This window comes from Lemur catta, chromosome Y (genome assembly GCF_020740605.2).
Source record: "Lemur catta isolate mLemCat1 chromosome Y, mLemCat1.pri, whole genome shotgun sequence".
Classification (NCBI taxonomy): Eukaryota; Metazoa; Chordata; class Mammalia; order Primates; family Lemuridae; genus Lemur; species Lemur catta.
The window spans coordinates 1,946,057-1,962,945 of record NC_059156.1 but is presented as its reverse complement, the minus strand read 5'-3'; the positions used below and the strand labels follow the sequence as shown (position 1 = coordinate 1,962,945).

The 16,889-nt window shown below is 46.1% G+C and overlaps 1 protein-coding gene across 1 annotated transcript; it reads left to right on the top strand.

Moving 5' to 3' along the window:
* Positions 1-1,496: 1,496 nt before the first annotated feature.
* Positions 1,497-16,507, top strand: LOC123629090 (ubiquitin-like modifier-activating enzyme 1). Its single transcript, XM_045539048.1, is given in 25 exon segments — positions 1,497-1,616; positions 1,745-1,803; positions 1,885-2,053; positions 2,148-2,282; positions 3,632-3,738; positions 3,993-4,083; positions 4,189-4,321; positions 5,993-6,090; positions 6,180-6,326; positions 6,462-6,638; positions 6,772-6,876; positions 6,965-7,045; positions 7,395-7,550; positions 9,410-9,575; positions 9,694-9,890; positions 11,417-11,481; positions 11,788-11,983; positions 12,636-12,710; positions 12,823-13,012; positions 14,673-14,761; positions 15,010-15,102; positions 15,226-15,417; positions 15,902-16,003; positions 16,104-16,204; positions 16,372-16,507. Coding segments are annotated over 25 exon segments (3,177 nt in total). The 5' UTR covers positions 1,497-1,499.
* The last annotated feature ends 382 nt before the right edge of the window (positions 16,508-16,889 follow it).

Below are 16,889 nucleotides of genomic sequence, written 5' to 3'. Positions count from 1 at the left end.
GCTGCCCGGCTGCCGAGTCGACAACCCAGCCGGCGGCGGAGTAGGGAGGAGGAGAAGGAGGAAGAAGGCGGCGGCTTGGCTCCTCGAGGCGTTGGCAGCGGCGCGGGCTGGGAACCGGCATTGGTAACAAACGGCCTTTTTCGGCCCTTTGGCCCGGTTAGAGGGTTCAGGAGCCACGGGAGGGACCAGGGCGGGTGCTGGACCAGGCCGATGTAATAGCATGGCAGGCCGCGGTTATTCGAACGCTAGCTGGGGGTGCGCGGGGGAAGGGTAGCAGATCGTGGGACCGGGCCTGCGTTTCACTGCCTTTCCCCCGGATTCAGAAGTAAGACTTTAGATGCCCCGGTGTGCTTTCTGAGGTCAACATCCCTGTCCAGGAGCCCTCACTCCTCCCCGATGTAGCGTCTTTTGTCAGTACTTCCTCGTGTCGCCAACAGGTTTTCAACCATTCCAACTTTCCTCACCATTTAAAACCTTAAACCTGAATTACATTTCAGACCTCACGTTCCCCAGTCCTTTTCTGCGCAGTTTCCAAGGGGGACCAGATCCCGGGAAGGCTCCTGATTGGCCTTCGTTTTCACTGAGAGAGAATTTGTCTCTAACATTTTCCTGCAGTCATCATTGTCTTCCCCGATTTACTCCCCACCAGTTAACCTTCAGAACCAAAAAGGGGACCAAACTCTGTGAATGACCACCTGGGCCTGGTCGTTCTGTCACACACCCCTTGCCCACATCTCAGCCTCACCGTAACATCTGCTGTGAGAGACCGCCGTGGGCCCAGAATTTCCATTCAAATAACTTAGCATTTATTTGGCTTTGGAGATTATTCCAGTTTCCTGCCTTTTGCCCTTAGAGACTTCTCTGTAACGTTACCCTCAGACATCCTTACGCCCAGACTTTGTACCCACTTTCTCCAGCTCTAACACTGACCGTCAGAAATCCTTCTGAGTTGAACATTTTCATTCAGACACACTTCCAATATCTACTTTTATGGAATGCCCACCTTTTCATGTTCCTAGCATTCTCCTCAGACAACCGCTAGTGTCTTCCCTCAACCATCCAAAGGAGCAGACCCCGGGCAGGAATTGTTTGAACATATAGTCTTCCATCTGAGAGCTACCGCAGCTCCCACTGTTACTGCCCTCACAGACCATATTAGATCTGGTCCTAAGCATCCGCATCAGACATTCATCTCTCCAACTGCACTCTGGGGCCTCTCTCTACCTTCAAAAGCCAAGTTCAAAACAGAGTTCAATGTTACTGGTTAGAGAAAGCCAGTCCCACTTTGGTATGTAGCTGTTTGCGCTCTCAGTGAACTTTTTGGAGCCTGGACTGTCCAAGGCTAGCATATGCTTTCTGCCCCATTAGCCTGAGTACCAAGCATGTCCTGTGTGTCTCTCATCTGGGGTGGTGCTACTAAAGTCCTTCCCTGTCCCAGAGTTGCTACTGGGAGAAAAGCCTCTTCGCATGTGCCTCACCTCTGACACTCTTCCCTTTGGATGTCCAGGTCACTGTTGTCCAAGAAACGTCGTGTGTCTGGGCCTGACTCAAAGCTGGGTTCTAACTGCACCCCTACCTAGTCTGTGATGTTCGAAGTGCCCTCGGGACCAACCTACGTGAGTGACTTCTCCCCTGGAAACTGGCAGACAGGGTGGTAGGGTGGTTAGTGGGAAAAGAATTCTCTCTGTCCGTTTGTCCCGTTACGGATTATCCCCTCTGAACCTGTTTTTTCCCCCATACCTAGGGAATGGCCCAAAACAGCAGTGAAATATATATAGATGAAGGTCTTTACTCTCGCCAGCTGTAAGTAGGGCCAAGGCTGGGGATGAGAGGTGGGAGGAGGGTGAACCAAACCATGACCAAGAGGTCTCCCTAACCTGGCAGGTATGTGCTGGGTCATGAGGCAATGAAGCATCTCCAGGCATCCAGTGTGCTCGTGTCAGGCCTGCAGGGCCTGGGTGTGGAGATAGCCAAGAACATCATCCTTGGTGGGGTCAAGGCTGTCACCCTGCATGACCAGGGCACGGCCCAGTGGGCTGACCTCTCCTCCCAGGTACCTCTTCTTGGCTCCCCTTCTCTTTGCCGAGGCACTAACTTCTGTGGGCCCTGCTTTCACTTCAATTCTTCCTTCCTATACCCTTTTGTAGTTCTACCTACGGGAGGAGGATATTGGTAAAAACCGAGCTGAAGTATCCCAGCCCCGCCTTGCTGAGCTCAACAGCTATGTGCCTGTCAGCACCTACACTGGACCTCTGGTTGCGGAGTTTCTTAGTGCTTTCCAGGTACCTCGGAGCATCACCCTGCCTCCTGCCTAATTTTCTCTCTCAGATATTGCCTCTGGTTTCTTCAGTATTTAATTGATGGCTGCCTTCATGTGCCAGGTTTCCTGCTGGGAGGCTAGGGGATGCAGTCAGGAATTACACTGAGGGCTGGATCTTGGGAGATGTCACACATTTGCAGGAGGGAAGATGTGGCTGCACAGTGTGGTTGTAGTGGTTATGAACACTGAATGCTGGAGGTGAGCTGCCTATGTGTGAGTCTCAAGCTCTTCTAGTTATATAACAATAGACAGGTCACTTAGTCTCTTCGGCCTTAGCTTTTAATGTCTGTAGAACGGAAACAGTAGTACGAACCTCACAGAGTTTTTGAGAAGGTTGAGCTTAGATTAGCAGCTGGAAAACATTACATAGGTGTTTGTTAAAAAGCTATGTTGGAAGGAGAATCCGTGGCTACTAATGTGCTGGCCTGGCGTGCCCTAAAGCAGGGGCCCCCAACCTTTTAGGCATCAGGGACCGATTTCATGGGAGACAATTTTTCCATGGGGTGCGGGCGGGAGGCAAAGAGGTAGAGCTCAGGTGGTGGGTCAGGTGGTGATGTGAGCCTTGGGGAGCACCTGTAAATCCCGATGAAGCTACACTCAACTACGGCTCACCTCCCGCTGTGCGCTTCTTTCCCCCCCCCCACCCCTATTTCCTAAGATTCATGGAAGACAATTTTTCTACATACTGGGGTGAGGGTTGGTGCATGGAGCTCTGAAGCCCAGTCTCTAGGTTCCTCATAGGACACAGACTGGTCCCAGCCCGTGGTCTGGGCATTCGCGACTGCGGTCGCAGAGGCCTAGGGCGTAGAAGCTCCTGATGTAGGAGTAAGAACTCATCCCTGTGAATCAGGAAGGGAATTAAGACAGAAATCCCACAGATCAGGGCTAAACAGGGTTTTCTTGAGAACTGGAGTAAGTGGTTTGTGGTGGGGGCAAATCCAGACATTAACCGGAACACAGCGTTACTTATTTTTTCTCTCCCAGGGCACAACAGAGGTGAAGGCAGGCAGCACCGGGAGTTTGTCAAATAAATGAATTAGCTGGTCTTCAGATGCTGTCTTTCCAACACCTCTTTGCCTTTCTTGTCATGGTCTGGGGATTCATATGTATGTGCATATATGTGTGTGTGTATTTTTTTTTTTTTTTTTGAGACACAGATTTTTACAAGGGGTGTTTATAGAAGTGTGCTGAAGCAGCAAAGCCTGGGTGTTGATAATAATCCCACCCTCAGGTTCATCCTTTCTCTCTTACTCCTTTACTCCCCTTCACCTCAGTTGCGGACCCTCACCCTAATCCTCCTCCTCTTTACAGGTCGTGGTCCTTACCAATAGTCCCTTAGAGGACCAGCTGCAGGTGGGTGAGTTCTGTCATAGCCGTGGAATCAAGCTAGTGGTGGCAGACACTCGGGGCCTTTTTGGGTAAGTGCCTTCCTCTTTCTTCCTCCCTCAACCCTTGCCCAGTTCAGGCCAAGAGGCTCTCACCACTGTTACTTTACACTCAGCCAGCTGGGTTTTCAGTTCTGCATATTCACTCCCCATGGGGCCTGAGCGCCCTCTGAATTCCACCAGGGATGGGCTGAGTTTGCTTGGCAAGTCTTCCCTGTACCTTGAGGGAACATGGAGTGTCTTTGTGCGTGGGTCTCAGGCACCAGCCCTGTTACCTCCCTCTACAGGCAACTGTTCTGTGACTTTGGAGAGGAAATGATTCTCGTAGATGCCAATGGGGAGCAGCCACTCAGTGCTATGGTTGCTATGGTCACCAAGGTAAGGAGGCCAGCCTGGGGTTCTGGGAGGCAGTTGAGCACCTGAGTTCTGCCTGTCTTCTGGCACCCTGGGTCTGTCTCTAAAACTTACTTCCTTTCCAATCAGGACAACCCTGGTGTTGTCATCTGCCTGGATGAGGCCCGACATGGATTTGAGAGCGGCGACTTTGTCTCCTTCACGGAAGTCCAGGGCATGAGTGAACTCAATGGCACCCATCCCATAGAGATCAAAGTCTTAGGTATGCCAAGGCTAGGGGTGAGAAATTCTTGCATGAAGTAAAGGGAAAGTTGTCCCAGTGGTGTGGACTGACCCAGAGACCAAGAGGACCCATGTACTATAGTCTGAACGGAACCAGATGCCAAAAGCAAACGTGTCTCTGGGCTCTTACGTGGGGGCTTAGGAGAGATGTGCCCATTGGATCTTACTGAAAGGAAGAGGTGTGGACTCAGCTAGGGGCAAAAGCGTTTTATGCCCCTAGCGTTTGATTCCTTTTGTTTATGGCTATACTTGTTTTTAAGCGTTTGCTTTAGAATATCAAGTGTATGTCTTCAGTGTGTACATAGATTCTCTAATGTGTTCCTTCAAATATAAAAGAACCTTCGAATATTTCCATTTTGTTGTTCACTTTTTCTTATCATATGTTTAACTTTGACATGTACCATAAACTTCTATACGTTATTTTTGCTTTAAGAATTATCTTTTTAAAGAAGTTTAAAGAACAGGAAAGTGTTCTTACCAACATGTCACAATTTCTAGCATTCTTGCTTGTTTTCTGTAGACGCAGATTTGCATCTAATACCATTTTCTTCTGCCTGCAGGATGCCCTTTAATGTTTGTGCTAGTGTGGCTGCGCTGGTGTCGATTCTGTCAGCTTTTTTAATGTCTTTTAAATTGTGTATTTGTTTCATTTATTTTTGAAAACATTCTTTGGGGGGTGTAGAATTCTAGGTTGAAAATTGTTTTCTTTTATTGCTTAAAAACTGTGGTGTACTGTCTTCCTTGCATTGTTTCTCACAAGAAGCTTGTTGTCATTCTTATGTTTGCTGTACGTGCCTATTTTCTCTATCACTGATTTCCAGCAAAGTGATTGTGGTACACATTAGGATGTTTTCTTTGTGTGTCTTTTATTTGTGGCTCGGTGAATTTATCTGTGGATTCACCGTTTTGTCAAATTTGGAAAATTATTGGCCATAATTTTTTCAAAATACTGCTCTATCACTCTGACCCAGCATCTCTTTGCAGGACTCCACTTTATGTGAGTGTTAAGCCACTTGATGTTTCACAGCTCACTTGTTCTTGGTTTCTTTTTTTTTTTTTTTTTTGGAATGTCAAAATCTGTCATATAACCTAGTGTATAAAATTAGCAGAAAAGAGTATTAAAGTGGCTATTATAAATGTGTAGGTCCAAGAAAAGTTTGGAAAATCACAAGCAGGTTAAGGGGAGACTTGAAAGATATAAAAAAAGACACAAGGCACAAATTGAACCCTAAAACTGAAAAGTACAGGCTGCCTAATGTGATAAATCCTAACAAAGGGGTGGGGCAAAATACAGTTTTTGAAGAAATAGGGGCCAGAAGTGAACAAATTTGATGAAAACTGAAGTCACAGATCCATGACACTTAGTGAACCCAAGCGGAAGAAATATACTGGTCCGATACTTGACATACGTACGTACTTGTGAATGGTACATATTTGATGGGGAACCTGTGGGAGCCGAACTAGATTTGAGGCGGAAAGGAGGTGGTTTCTGATGAGTGAGCAGAGCTTAGGACAGAGGCCCCCAGTGTCTGAGCTTGCACAGTACAGCTTTAATTCTCATTTTGATGGTGGTGGTGATCTTGGGTGGTGGGGTGGAAGAGCTGTTGCATGGACTGACAGATTAATCTCTCTCTCTTTTTTAATCCCCTAGATCCCTACACCTTTAGTATCTGTGATACCTCCAGCTTCTCTGACTATATCTGTGGTGGCATCGTTAGTCAGGTCAAAGTATCTAAGAAGATTAGTTTTGTGAGTATGGGTGAGGAAGGTGGACTGTAGGGTTCCAGGGCATTTCTAGGTTTTATATATCTCTGATCCTGGTGCCCTCCTTTCCACAGAAATCCTTACTGGCTTCACTGTCAGAACCAGACTTTGTGATAACAGACTTTGCTAAGTATTCTCGCCCTGCTCAGCTGCACATTGGCTTCCAGGCCCTGCACCAGTTCTGTACTCAACATAGCCGGCCACCTCGGCCCCACAATGAGGTAAATGAGTTGGTGAGCCAGCCAGAGTCCTTGGTCTGAAGTCCCGTTGTGCCTTTTCATCCATCCACTCTGCTTTGCTCTACCACCTCCTCTGGTAGCCTGACAGATCTCTGTTGGTTCCTGCTTGGCCACCAGGAGGATGCAACAGAACTGGTGGTCCTAGCACAGGCTGTGAATGCTCAATCCCTGCCAGCAGTGAAGCAAGATAACCTGGATGAGGACCTCATCCGGAAGCTGGCATACGTGGCTGCTGGGGATCTGGCACCCATAAATGCCTTCATTGGGGGTCTGGCTGCCCAGGAAGTCATGAAGGTCAGCACAGATGTCTGGGGGTGGGGGGGGGGTGGAACATGGCTAGGTGTGGCCCAGGTATGTCCTTGACTCTATCACTTGCTGTTCATCCCTTTCAGGCCCTGATTAACCACTGACTACTTTTCCTCCTCAGGCCTGCTCTGGAAAGTTTATGCCCATTATGCAGTGGCTATACTTTGATGCCCTTGAATGTCTACCTGAGGACAAAGTGGCCTTCATGGAAGACAGGTGCCTTCCGGTATGTAAGTGGGGTCCCTGGAGAAGTCGCCAGTGGGAGCATCTCTAAGACGACAGCCCTCTGACCTTGTTCTTTTCACGCGATTCAGCGCCAGAACCGTTACGATGGGCAGGTGGCTGTATTTGGCTCAGACCTACAGGAGAAGCTGGGCAAGCAGAAGTACTTCTTGGTGAATGACCCTGTTGGACATTACCTTCACCTCCCCTGACCTCTGGCTACCTCTTGTGGGATCACATTTTGCCTCCCAGGGGAGGGTCTTTGGGTTCTCGTAGCCTAAACACACACCAGTTTCTGTTTTGTATACATTGAGGGACATCCTGGTGCATCGCTTTGTTCCCCCCATCTGATGCCTTCTACCCGAAGTAATCAAAGGTTTAATGGTCCTGGCGGTTGACAGTGTGGCACTAGATCCTCTTACCGTCTTGTTCCTCTTCCAGGGAGGAGTGAGAAGTGGTAGGTGGCTTTCTGCTACCTTTAGTCACCCTGACCAGGCCTCTGTCTTCCTTGCCACCTTTCAGGTGGGTGCAGGGGCCATCGGCTGTGAGCTACTCAAGAACTTTGCGATGATTGGGCTAGGCTGTGGGGATGGTGGGGAAATCACAGTTACAGACATGGACACCATTGAGAAGTCCAATCTGAACCGACAGTTTCTTTTCCGGCCCTGGGATGTCACGGTGAGTGGGGCAGGGTAAATGAGTTTCTCTTATTTTTCTCCCTGTTTCTTGCTACTGATCTTAGTGGCTTGGATCTTTCTGCCTGTGTACCTTTCAGTTCTTTCTTCATTCCCTTTTCTCTACTATTCAGTCTTCAGCAAACGTTTATTGAGTACCTGTTAATGTTTTCATTTGTCGTTTTTCACAGACACTTCCCACCTTTTGTTTTTTTCTTTGATTTTGGGTTATTGGTAATGTTAGAAATGTGAAGTTGGCTAGGTCGATTGTGGGAAGTCTTCTGCAAAGGTCAGTGTTATTTTTACCTGCCCAGAGTCTTCCTTTCCTTTCATTTCTTTCGTACTCCACATAGTAGACACTGCTCTAGATATTTGGAATACGTAAGGTAACAAAAGGAAGTTTCCTGCCCTTGGCTAGGGGAAGGATGCAGAATGAATGAAAAAGTCTCAGAACGTTGTCCGATGTCCCTCTGGAGGTCCATAGTACTCTTTCATTAAGTCTGCAAGATCACAGCTATTTTGGGAATAATAAGACATCATTTGCCTTTTTCACTATGACTTTGTCAAACGAAAGTGGAATTTTCTACTCTAGGAAGCCTTTCCTAAGTCAGTGAAATGAGCATTTTCCCGGTGACCAGTATATGATGATACAAAATTAAAGCATTAGCCAAAGGTCCATTCAGAATGTCAAAGAAACCAGTGGATGTATTGATAGGGATTCAAGATTCCCCTTGCAACTAAACTTAAGACGTTATCATTTATCAGGTTGTGATGTATGTTTTCAAACTACGAGTATTTAACTTAAAAGACTACGAAAACACTCTTTTGTGATGCTGAATGTACCTTGTGTCCTTCAAGCAACACATAGCAGATTGAATGCAGAGGATATGAGAATCCAGCTGTCTTTGTGAAATTACCTAACTCTAAAAGGGATTTGTAGACATGTACATACATTGTGACTCTTGTCACCTAGGTTTTATATTGGAAAATATTTTTTTCATAAGCTTGTGCTGTATGTGATGGGCTTATTGCATTTTTAAATGGACAAATGTTTTAAAATTTTCTAGGTTTAGATTTCTAATATGGAAAGTAGTGGTAGCTTTACCAACATGCCAGAAGTTCTTTTTAAGACTGTTTTGTGTTTGACAACTGCTGTGGTAAACAAATGTAGTAGCAAAGGATGAGGTTAATGTTGGAATGTGGGAAGTACTGTACAAAGGCAGTAATGTTGGAAGTACCATGAGGGACCGTTTGTAATGTGGATGAGGAAGTCCATGTTGGAAAAGTGACGTTTCTGCAAAGACTTAGAGGATATGGCAGAATAGGAAGAATACTGTGTGAAGAGCAGTCCCAGGCAAAGGTTGCTGCTTGAGCAAAACCCTATGGTTGGAATATGTCTATGGTGTTTAAATAACAGAGAGGTCAGATGCAGGGGATCACAAGTCAATTTGCTCTAAGTAAAAGTGGGAGCCAGTGGAGAGCTTTGAGCAGAAGAGGACTGTGAGTTGACGTGGGCTTTGAAAGGATCCTGTTTCCATGTAGTAGCACCTTGGTTTGATTTGTGTACATCTGTCCTAAGTGTAGATGTTTTATAGGTCAAAGAAACAGATACCTGACCCATTGTTTTCCTGTGTCAGTCATTTTCCTTTCTGCTCACCTCCTGCATGTAGAACATTTGTCACAGCTTCAGCCCCGTGGCATTGTCATGTCAAATGTCAGAAGAGACATCCCTTCTGTTAAACTAGAGACCCTGGAGCTCAGAGCCTAGTTTTATCATTAGATAAGTTAGTCCTCAGATTAGCTCTGTATAGATTGGTTTGGTGGCTGCACGAATAACAGCTCTATTCCCGCGACCCCACTCAGAAATCAAAGTCTGACACAGCTGCTGCAGCTGTGCGTCAGATAAATCCACGTATCAACGTGGTGAGCCACTGGAACCGTGTGGGCGCTGACACAGAATGTATCTATGATGATGACTTCTTCCAAAATCTGGATGGTGTGGCCAATGCCCTGGACAACGTCATTGCCCGTGAGTTGGGAGGCGCGTGAGGACACGGGCAGAGTCATTTATGTGTATGTTGGTGGTTCCTGTCCTGTCTATCCTAATGTTCTTTCCCAGCTCTCACGCCATTTCTCCCATCCCCCAGGCTTGTATATGGACTGCCGCTGCGTATACTACCGTAAACCTCTGCTGGAGTCAGGCACACTGGGCACGAAGGGCAACGTGCAGGTGGTTATTCCTTTCCTGACAGACTCTTACAGCTCCAGCCAGGACCCACCTGAGAAGTCCATTCCCATCTGCACATTGAAGAACTTCCCAAATGCTATCGAGCACACCCTGCAGGTGATCAGCCTTTAGGGCAGTGGGAGGTGAAAGAGACTGGCTGGCACTTGAACTGCCTTTTGGTTATCAAGCCCCTGTGAATTCTGATGCTTAAGGCCTTGGGATAGCATGTGTATTTTCTCTAAACTTCCTTCCTTCATTTTATACCGAGCAGCCTAAGTTCAGAAATGATTCATTTCTTTCTTTTTATTTTTTTTTTTCTAACTTAAAAATTTTTATTTTGGAAACATACAAGGATAGAGAATGTGATTTATTATCTGACAAGTGAGAATGTGTTCCTGTCTAAACATCCTGCTATTTTCTTACTGAACAAAATTAATTTCTTAATATTCTAGTTTTTAAAATTATGTCTAATATTAAGTGCATATTTAAGTTTCCCTGCCCGTTGCCCAGAATGTGTCAGGATGCTTCTGTTTGTATAGTAGAGAATAATGCACATATCATCTAGCAGCTGGACAAAGTGAACATACCAGGGTAACTGGCACCCAGAACCTAATCCTAATTCCGCCCCCCCTTCCAACTCGAGAATAACCTTTGTGTTTTCAGAATGATTCTTGTGCAGCCTTGAGGCCTTGTTTAAGAGTATGAGAGGCGGAAGAAGGAGGGGAAAAAAAAACCACAATTCCATTTGTCACTTCTCTTTCAAACCCAACAGTTAACAGAATGAGTATGTTTATGTTTGTGCACTAACCACTGTCTGTTTCTCTCTCATATGTGACTACATAAATCTGTGTCACCTTTACTAGGCTGTGATTCTCTTACTGTCTCCTAACATGGAGGGAGGCCTATAAAACAGGTTTGGAAACATATTTGCTTTGTAACCTTGGACTTAATCTCTCCTTGCCTCAGATTGCTGATCCATAAAATGTGCATGATGGTAGTATATCTCACAGGGTTTGAGTTGACTTAGCACTCAGTATGTACTGGGCACACTGTTCTAAGTACACATTAAATATACTTGTGTTTGCTCATTCCTTTTTAGAAATTCCATAAGATGTGGGTATTACGGTTGCAATATCCCATATTGCAGAAATGATGAGGCAGGGATATAGGTGTTACTTTGTGTGCCTAGAGTTGCAGAACTAGGTATATATGAAAGAGCTGGGGTTTGAATCTGAATCTTCAGTGTCAGGATGCTCCAAATGAATATGTATACAGACCTCATAATTCTCAGGGAACAAAAATAAAACAACAGTCCTTATGCAGATCTGTCTTATTTTCTGCCTAGTCCTGGAGATCTGCATGGGAATCCTTGTTTTATTTCTGGTGTTATTTTTTTCTTTTCATTGAAGAAAATTACAGTTAGAGTAATGACGTGTTAAGGATAAGTTTTCACAAGTTTACACTTACGTAACCACTTTGCAGATGAAGGCTGTTGATTTTTAAAGTTGAGGTGGGAAGTTAGAGGAATTTAAGGGGCCATATTTGGGAGCAGAGCCACCATGCTCTTCCTGCTTACTGTATTCACAAATTCCTACAGAAACCCACAGTGTCTACCATTGTAATTTTATTTGTTCAATCTGCAGTGGGCTCGGGATGAGTTTGAAGGCCTCTTCAAGCAGCCCGCAGAAAACGTCAACCAGTACCTCACGTGAGTAATTTAGATGCTCTCTCACCGTAAAATCTGTCTGTTAGCCAAGGCATCCTATCTACTTTCCTAACCACTCAGCACCACGCACACTTTTTGAATGAATTAACGAATGCTTGAGCCTTGCCTGAGGCAGGTGAGGACAGTGGTAGAGTTCTGTATGTGTGCATTTAGGGGAGCTTGTCTTTCTGTCTGTCCCTTCCTGTTGGAGGTCAGGACTGGCCTACCATAGAGGAAACGGGCTTGGCAAGAAGCTGCTCCTGGGTCTGCTGATTAATCGTGTGCTTTACTTCCTTGGATTTGTTACAGAGACCCCAAGTTTGTGGAGCGGACACTGCGGCTGCCAGGTACCCAGCCATGGGAGGTGGTGAAGGCCGTGCAGCGCAGCCTGGTGCTACAGCGACCAGAGAGCTGGGCTGACTGTGTGACCTGGGCTTTCTACCACTGGCACACCCAGTACACTGACAACATCCGGCAGCTGCTGCACAACTTTCCCCCTCACCAGGTAATGCATGCTTCCTAGGTCTGTTTGGCATTGCATGCTTCCTAGGTCTATTTGGCGCAATGCATTTTCTGGAAATACAGAGCTTGCTGTAGACTTTTGACATGGCTTATTCTAGTTAATCCAGCTAGGGCAGGCACCTAAAGGAATGAGGAATGTCAGAAAAATAATTGGGCCAGTATTTTATGCAAACTTCTGTTCTTGCCACATTTCCTCAAGCAAGGTTATTTGGTTTCTTTTTCCTTCTCCTATGGTGTGGGCTGAGTTATACCTGATTTCCCAGTCAAGGCTGTAGAGATTACAGGGGGAAAACGTTTGGAGGTAAGAGCACAAGAACCAGTGTGGGTTCAAGTCCCTCTTCCTTTTGACATAAAGGCAAGTCACACATTTTCTTCTGCACCTCAGCATTCTCATCTGTGAGGTATGAATAATGGTGACTCATCTCATCAGAGTTTTGTGAGGGTTCATTTTTGTTAGTGTCAAATTAGTAATAGTGCCTGATAGTCCATAAGAGTTTGTTACGTTGCTGTGTATCTGGCACAAAGTTGCCAGGGATAGTGAGTTTACACCTCTGGGACTAACGTGAGGAGTCAGGATTGCCAGAGAGTCCTTTGCTCTCAGATCCTGCTCCCTCAAAAGCTTTTCATTTTCTTAGCTCACAAGCTCGGGAGTTCCATTCTGGTCTAGGCCAAAACGCTGTCCACACCCACTCACCTTTGATGTCAACAATGTAAGTCTCCTGCCTGGGATCTGGTGTCAGGTGGAGAGCAGATGGGGTGGGAAGTAGGCAGAGGGTTCCCAGTGAAGGGCTGGTGTTCACCCTTCCCTGTCCTGTCTTCTAGCCCCTGCATCTCGACTATGTGATGGCTGCTGCCAACCTGTTTGCCCAGATGTATGGGCTGACAGGCTCTCAGGACCGAGCTGCTGTGTCCACACTACTGCAATCTGTGCAGGTCCCTGAGTTCATCCCGAAGTCTGGTGTCCAGAGCCGTGTTTCTGACCAGGAGCTGCAGAGCACTGGTGCCTCTGTTGGTGAGGGTGTTTGCCTAGGTGACTGGAGTCAGCACTCTGCTCATACCCTGTCCAGCTAAGCCTCCTTACTAATCTCCTTACTGGCCTAGGGCAACCCTAGGCCTAGCATCTACCCACATCCCATCCACTAGGCTTCACGTCCTATACGGAATGAGAATGGTTGGTAGAGACGTAACACTTTTCACTCCTTTCTTCTTTTCACTTTGGCTGTCAGGAGAACTAGTTGTTCATCCCTTTTCCTGCGTGTGTGACTTTGTTCTCTTTCCTCTGTTTCTTCTTGATCTGTTTCTGTATGGGTGAGAGAGACCATGATCAGCACTCACGGTCTCTCTCCCTTTATTAACTTAACCTGCTTTTATCTCCTAGTTCTCCCCTATCTCCCTATCCGTATACCTACCCAGCTTCCCTGTGTGCCTCCTTGCCCTAGTATTACCCTCCATATATCTGCTCATCTGCTCAAATCTCCTCAGCAACTCCCATGTCCTCCTTTTTCCGCCCTCTCCTGTCTCATCCTCTTTATCTCCCCCTCAGTGTTTGTCTTTTCTCTGAATGTCTTTGTGTGTGTCACCCCACCTCATGTATTTTCCCATTTCCCTTTCTAAATACCTGTCCCGTTGTGTTCCTCTTTGCGTGTTTTTCCTATATGTGATGTTTCCCCTTCTCGTGTATTTTCCTGTCTTACCTTCCATACATACCTTTAACTCTGCAGTTCTTCTTCTGTATCTCCCTCTTCAAATATCTTCCAATTTTTCCCTCGCAATATTTCCCCTCTGTTTTCCTGTATGTGAGTTTGTCCTCAAGTTCCCTCATGTCTCTTTTCCCCCCAACTCTGTCTTTCTCATATTTCTCCCCCATGTCTCCTCAGCTTCCTCTCATTCTTCCTCAAGATTTTCTATGCTATCTTGGTCTCTCTGCCTACAACTTCCGTGTCCTTTTTTTTTTATTGTGGTAAAAAATTCATAAGATTTACCATCTTATCTATTTCTAAATGTGCCACTCAGTAGTGTTAAGTACTTATACATTGCAGTGCAGCCAATGTTGAGAACCTTTTCATGTTGCAAAATTGATGCTTTATACGCATAAACAATTCCCCGTTTTGTATCCTTTCAGTCTCTGGCAACCACCACGTACTTTCTGTTGTCTGTGAATTTGATTATTTCAGGTACCTTATGTAAATGGAATCATGTAGTATTTATCTTTCTGTGTCTGGCTTCTTCACTGAGAATAATAGTGTGCTTAGGGTTCATCTCTGTTGTAGCATGTGCCAGAATTTCCTTCCTTTCTAAGGCTAGATAGCATTCCATTGCATGCATATACTACATTTTGTTTATCTATTATCATCCATTTGTGGATGTTTGAGTTGCTTCTATAGTTCGGCTATTGTGAATAGTGCCTACATCTGTCTTACGTCTACGTCCTGTCTTAATATCTTCATCTCTCTTCTTGCTTGTCTCCAGAGTCATGTTTCTTTATGTTTCTCACGCTTGCATATTCTCCATTTTGGGGGGTGTTTTCTCTCTGTCTCTCCTGTTTGTCAGATGTCTGTCCTTTTCACATCTTTTATATGCCTAACACTTTCTGCCTCATGCTGGGCTCCTGCTTTTACTTCAGACACTGGCTTGGGATCTGAAAGCTGATAGTGTTTCCTCCTTTTCTGCAGATGACACCCGCCTAGAAGAGCTCAAGGCCGTGCTTCCCAGTCCAGACAAACTCACTGGGTTCAAGATGTATCCCATTGACTTTGAGAAGGTGCTGGGCGGGGTTTTTGGGCTGGAGAGGGGCATGGTCTGAGAGTGGCTCAGCTCTAGGCTGTTGTCAGGATTACAGAGGAGGGAAGGACAGTGGGGAAAGGGTCTGAGGAGCAAAAGGTTTCCTGGCTACTGGAGAGTCTCTCAGGCAATTGGGGTGAAATATACTGTGTCTCCAGTAGGCAGGAAACCTTTTCCTCCTCTGACTCTCTCTACTGTCCTTCTTTACTGCCCCCTCACTCACAACAGGATGATGACAGCAACTTCCATATGGATTTCATTATGGCAGCATCTAACCTCCGGGCAGAGAATTATGACATTGCCCCTGCAGACCGCCATAAGGTAATGGCAATGTAGATCTGACCCTTAACTCTTTCCCCAGGCTTGAGTCTCCCATACTGGAACCATTCTGTAGACCTTAACTCTGTCAACAGGTGCCTCTGTTGTTTATCTTCTGTCTCACAGAGCAAGCTGATTGCAGGGAAGATCATCCCAGCCATTGTGACAACGACAGCAGCTGTAGTTGGCCTCACGTGTCTGGAGCTGTATAAGGTGGTACAAGGACACCAACAGCTTGAGTCTTACAAGAACAGCTTCATCAACTTGGCCCTGCCCTCCTTCAGCTTCTCTGAGCCACTTGCTCCACCCCATCACGAGGTGGGGTGGAGCATGCATGAAAACTTTTGATACTACCCATTAGTTAGGCTGTATATGTGGGTAAGGGTTGTGTGTGTGTGTATCTAAGTACAGCCAGCTCTAGTCCTCATCGTACCCTTTGAGGCTCTCTGTAATTGGGTAACTGCACTGTCTGTGTACCCCTGTTGATGTGTCATACAGTTTTTTGTACCTGCGCAAAGTTGGGAGTGTGACTGGCACGTTTGAGAACCAAAAAGGAGAGGCCCAGTGTACTTAGAGGACATTATATAAGAAAGTAAAGGAATGCAAGGTGAAAGAGATAGCGAGGACTAAAGGGTATGTGGCTTGGTCGGTCCTTATAAGCATTTCAGCTGCTTACGCAAAATGTGATAAGACCATGAGAGGATTTTGAATACAAGGAGGGATCTGAGTTTAATCCAACTAGACATACCAGGTTGACGCCCTGTATGGCCCCTGTTGTATTCTCCTTTGATTTGTCCCTTAGTACCATGACCAAGAGTGGACATTGTGGGATCGCTTTGATGTGCAGGGACTGCAACCTAATGGGGAGGAGATGACCCTCAAGCAGTTCCTAGACTACTTTAAAGTAAGGCCCTTTTCTCCATCACTCATCGTACCTGGAAATGGTGTTTATGCAGGTGAATAGTGCTGTCCATCTCATGGACACCATTGTCCCCCCTTTCTAGGCAGAGCACAAATTGGAGATCACCATGCTGTCACAGGGTGTGTCTATGCTGTATTCCTTCTTCATGCCAGCTACCAAACTTAAGGAACGTTTGGATCAGCCGTGAGTTGGCCACTGGGCAGGAAAGCAGGCTTGGGGAAGCCCTGAGTGGCATGGGGATCCTGTTTCCAGCAGTATGCCTCAACAGTCACTTCCCTTCCTGTCTTCTTTGTCCCGGCAAGTCCTTTCTCTTGTTTTCTGCTTTTTTGACTCTCTGCTCTTTGTTTCAGGATGACAGAGATTGTGAGCCGTGTGTCAAGGAAGAAACTGGGCCGCCATGTGCGGTCCCTTGTGCTTGAGCTGTGTTGCAATGATGAGAGTGGTGAAGACGTCGAGGTTCCTTATGTACGATACATCATCCGCTGATCCCTGGCTACTCCTTTATGTCAGCCCTTGTCAATCTACTTCCATATACCTTCTAGTCGTGACAAAGGCTGAGTTCAGCCAGGCACATTAAGCCTTACTTTCTTCTAAGAATGTTTTCTTTTTTTTTTTTTTTTTCCATTTTGTTGCTGCATTCTAATGTGTTTATAATTGTAATTCAAATAAAGAGTTATCCATAAGTAGCATTTCGTTGTTTATCAAAGGCCAATGCCCTGTCATCTCTAGGGTAGAATGGGCTCCTGTATTTCCCATAGGTTAAGGCAGTAATGGAAAAGATCCATCCCCATCCCAGCAGCATGGAACTGGCCCATAAAGGATTATAGGACAGAGAAGATGAAATCTGACTGTTTTTACAAAAGTGGGG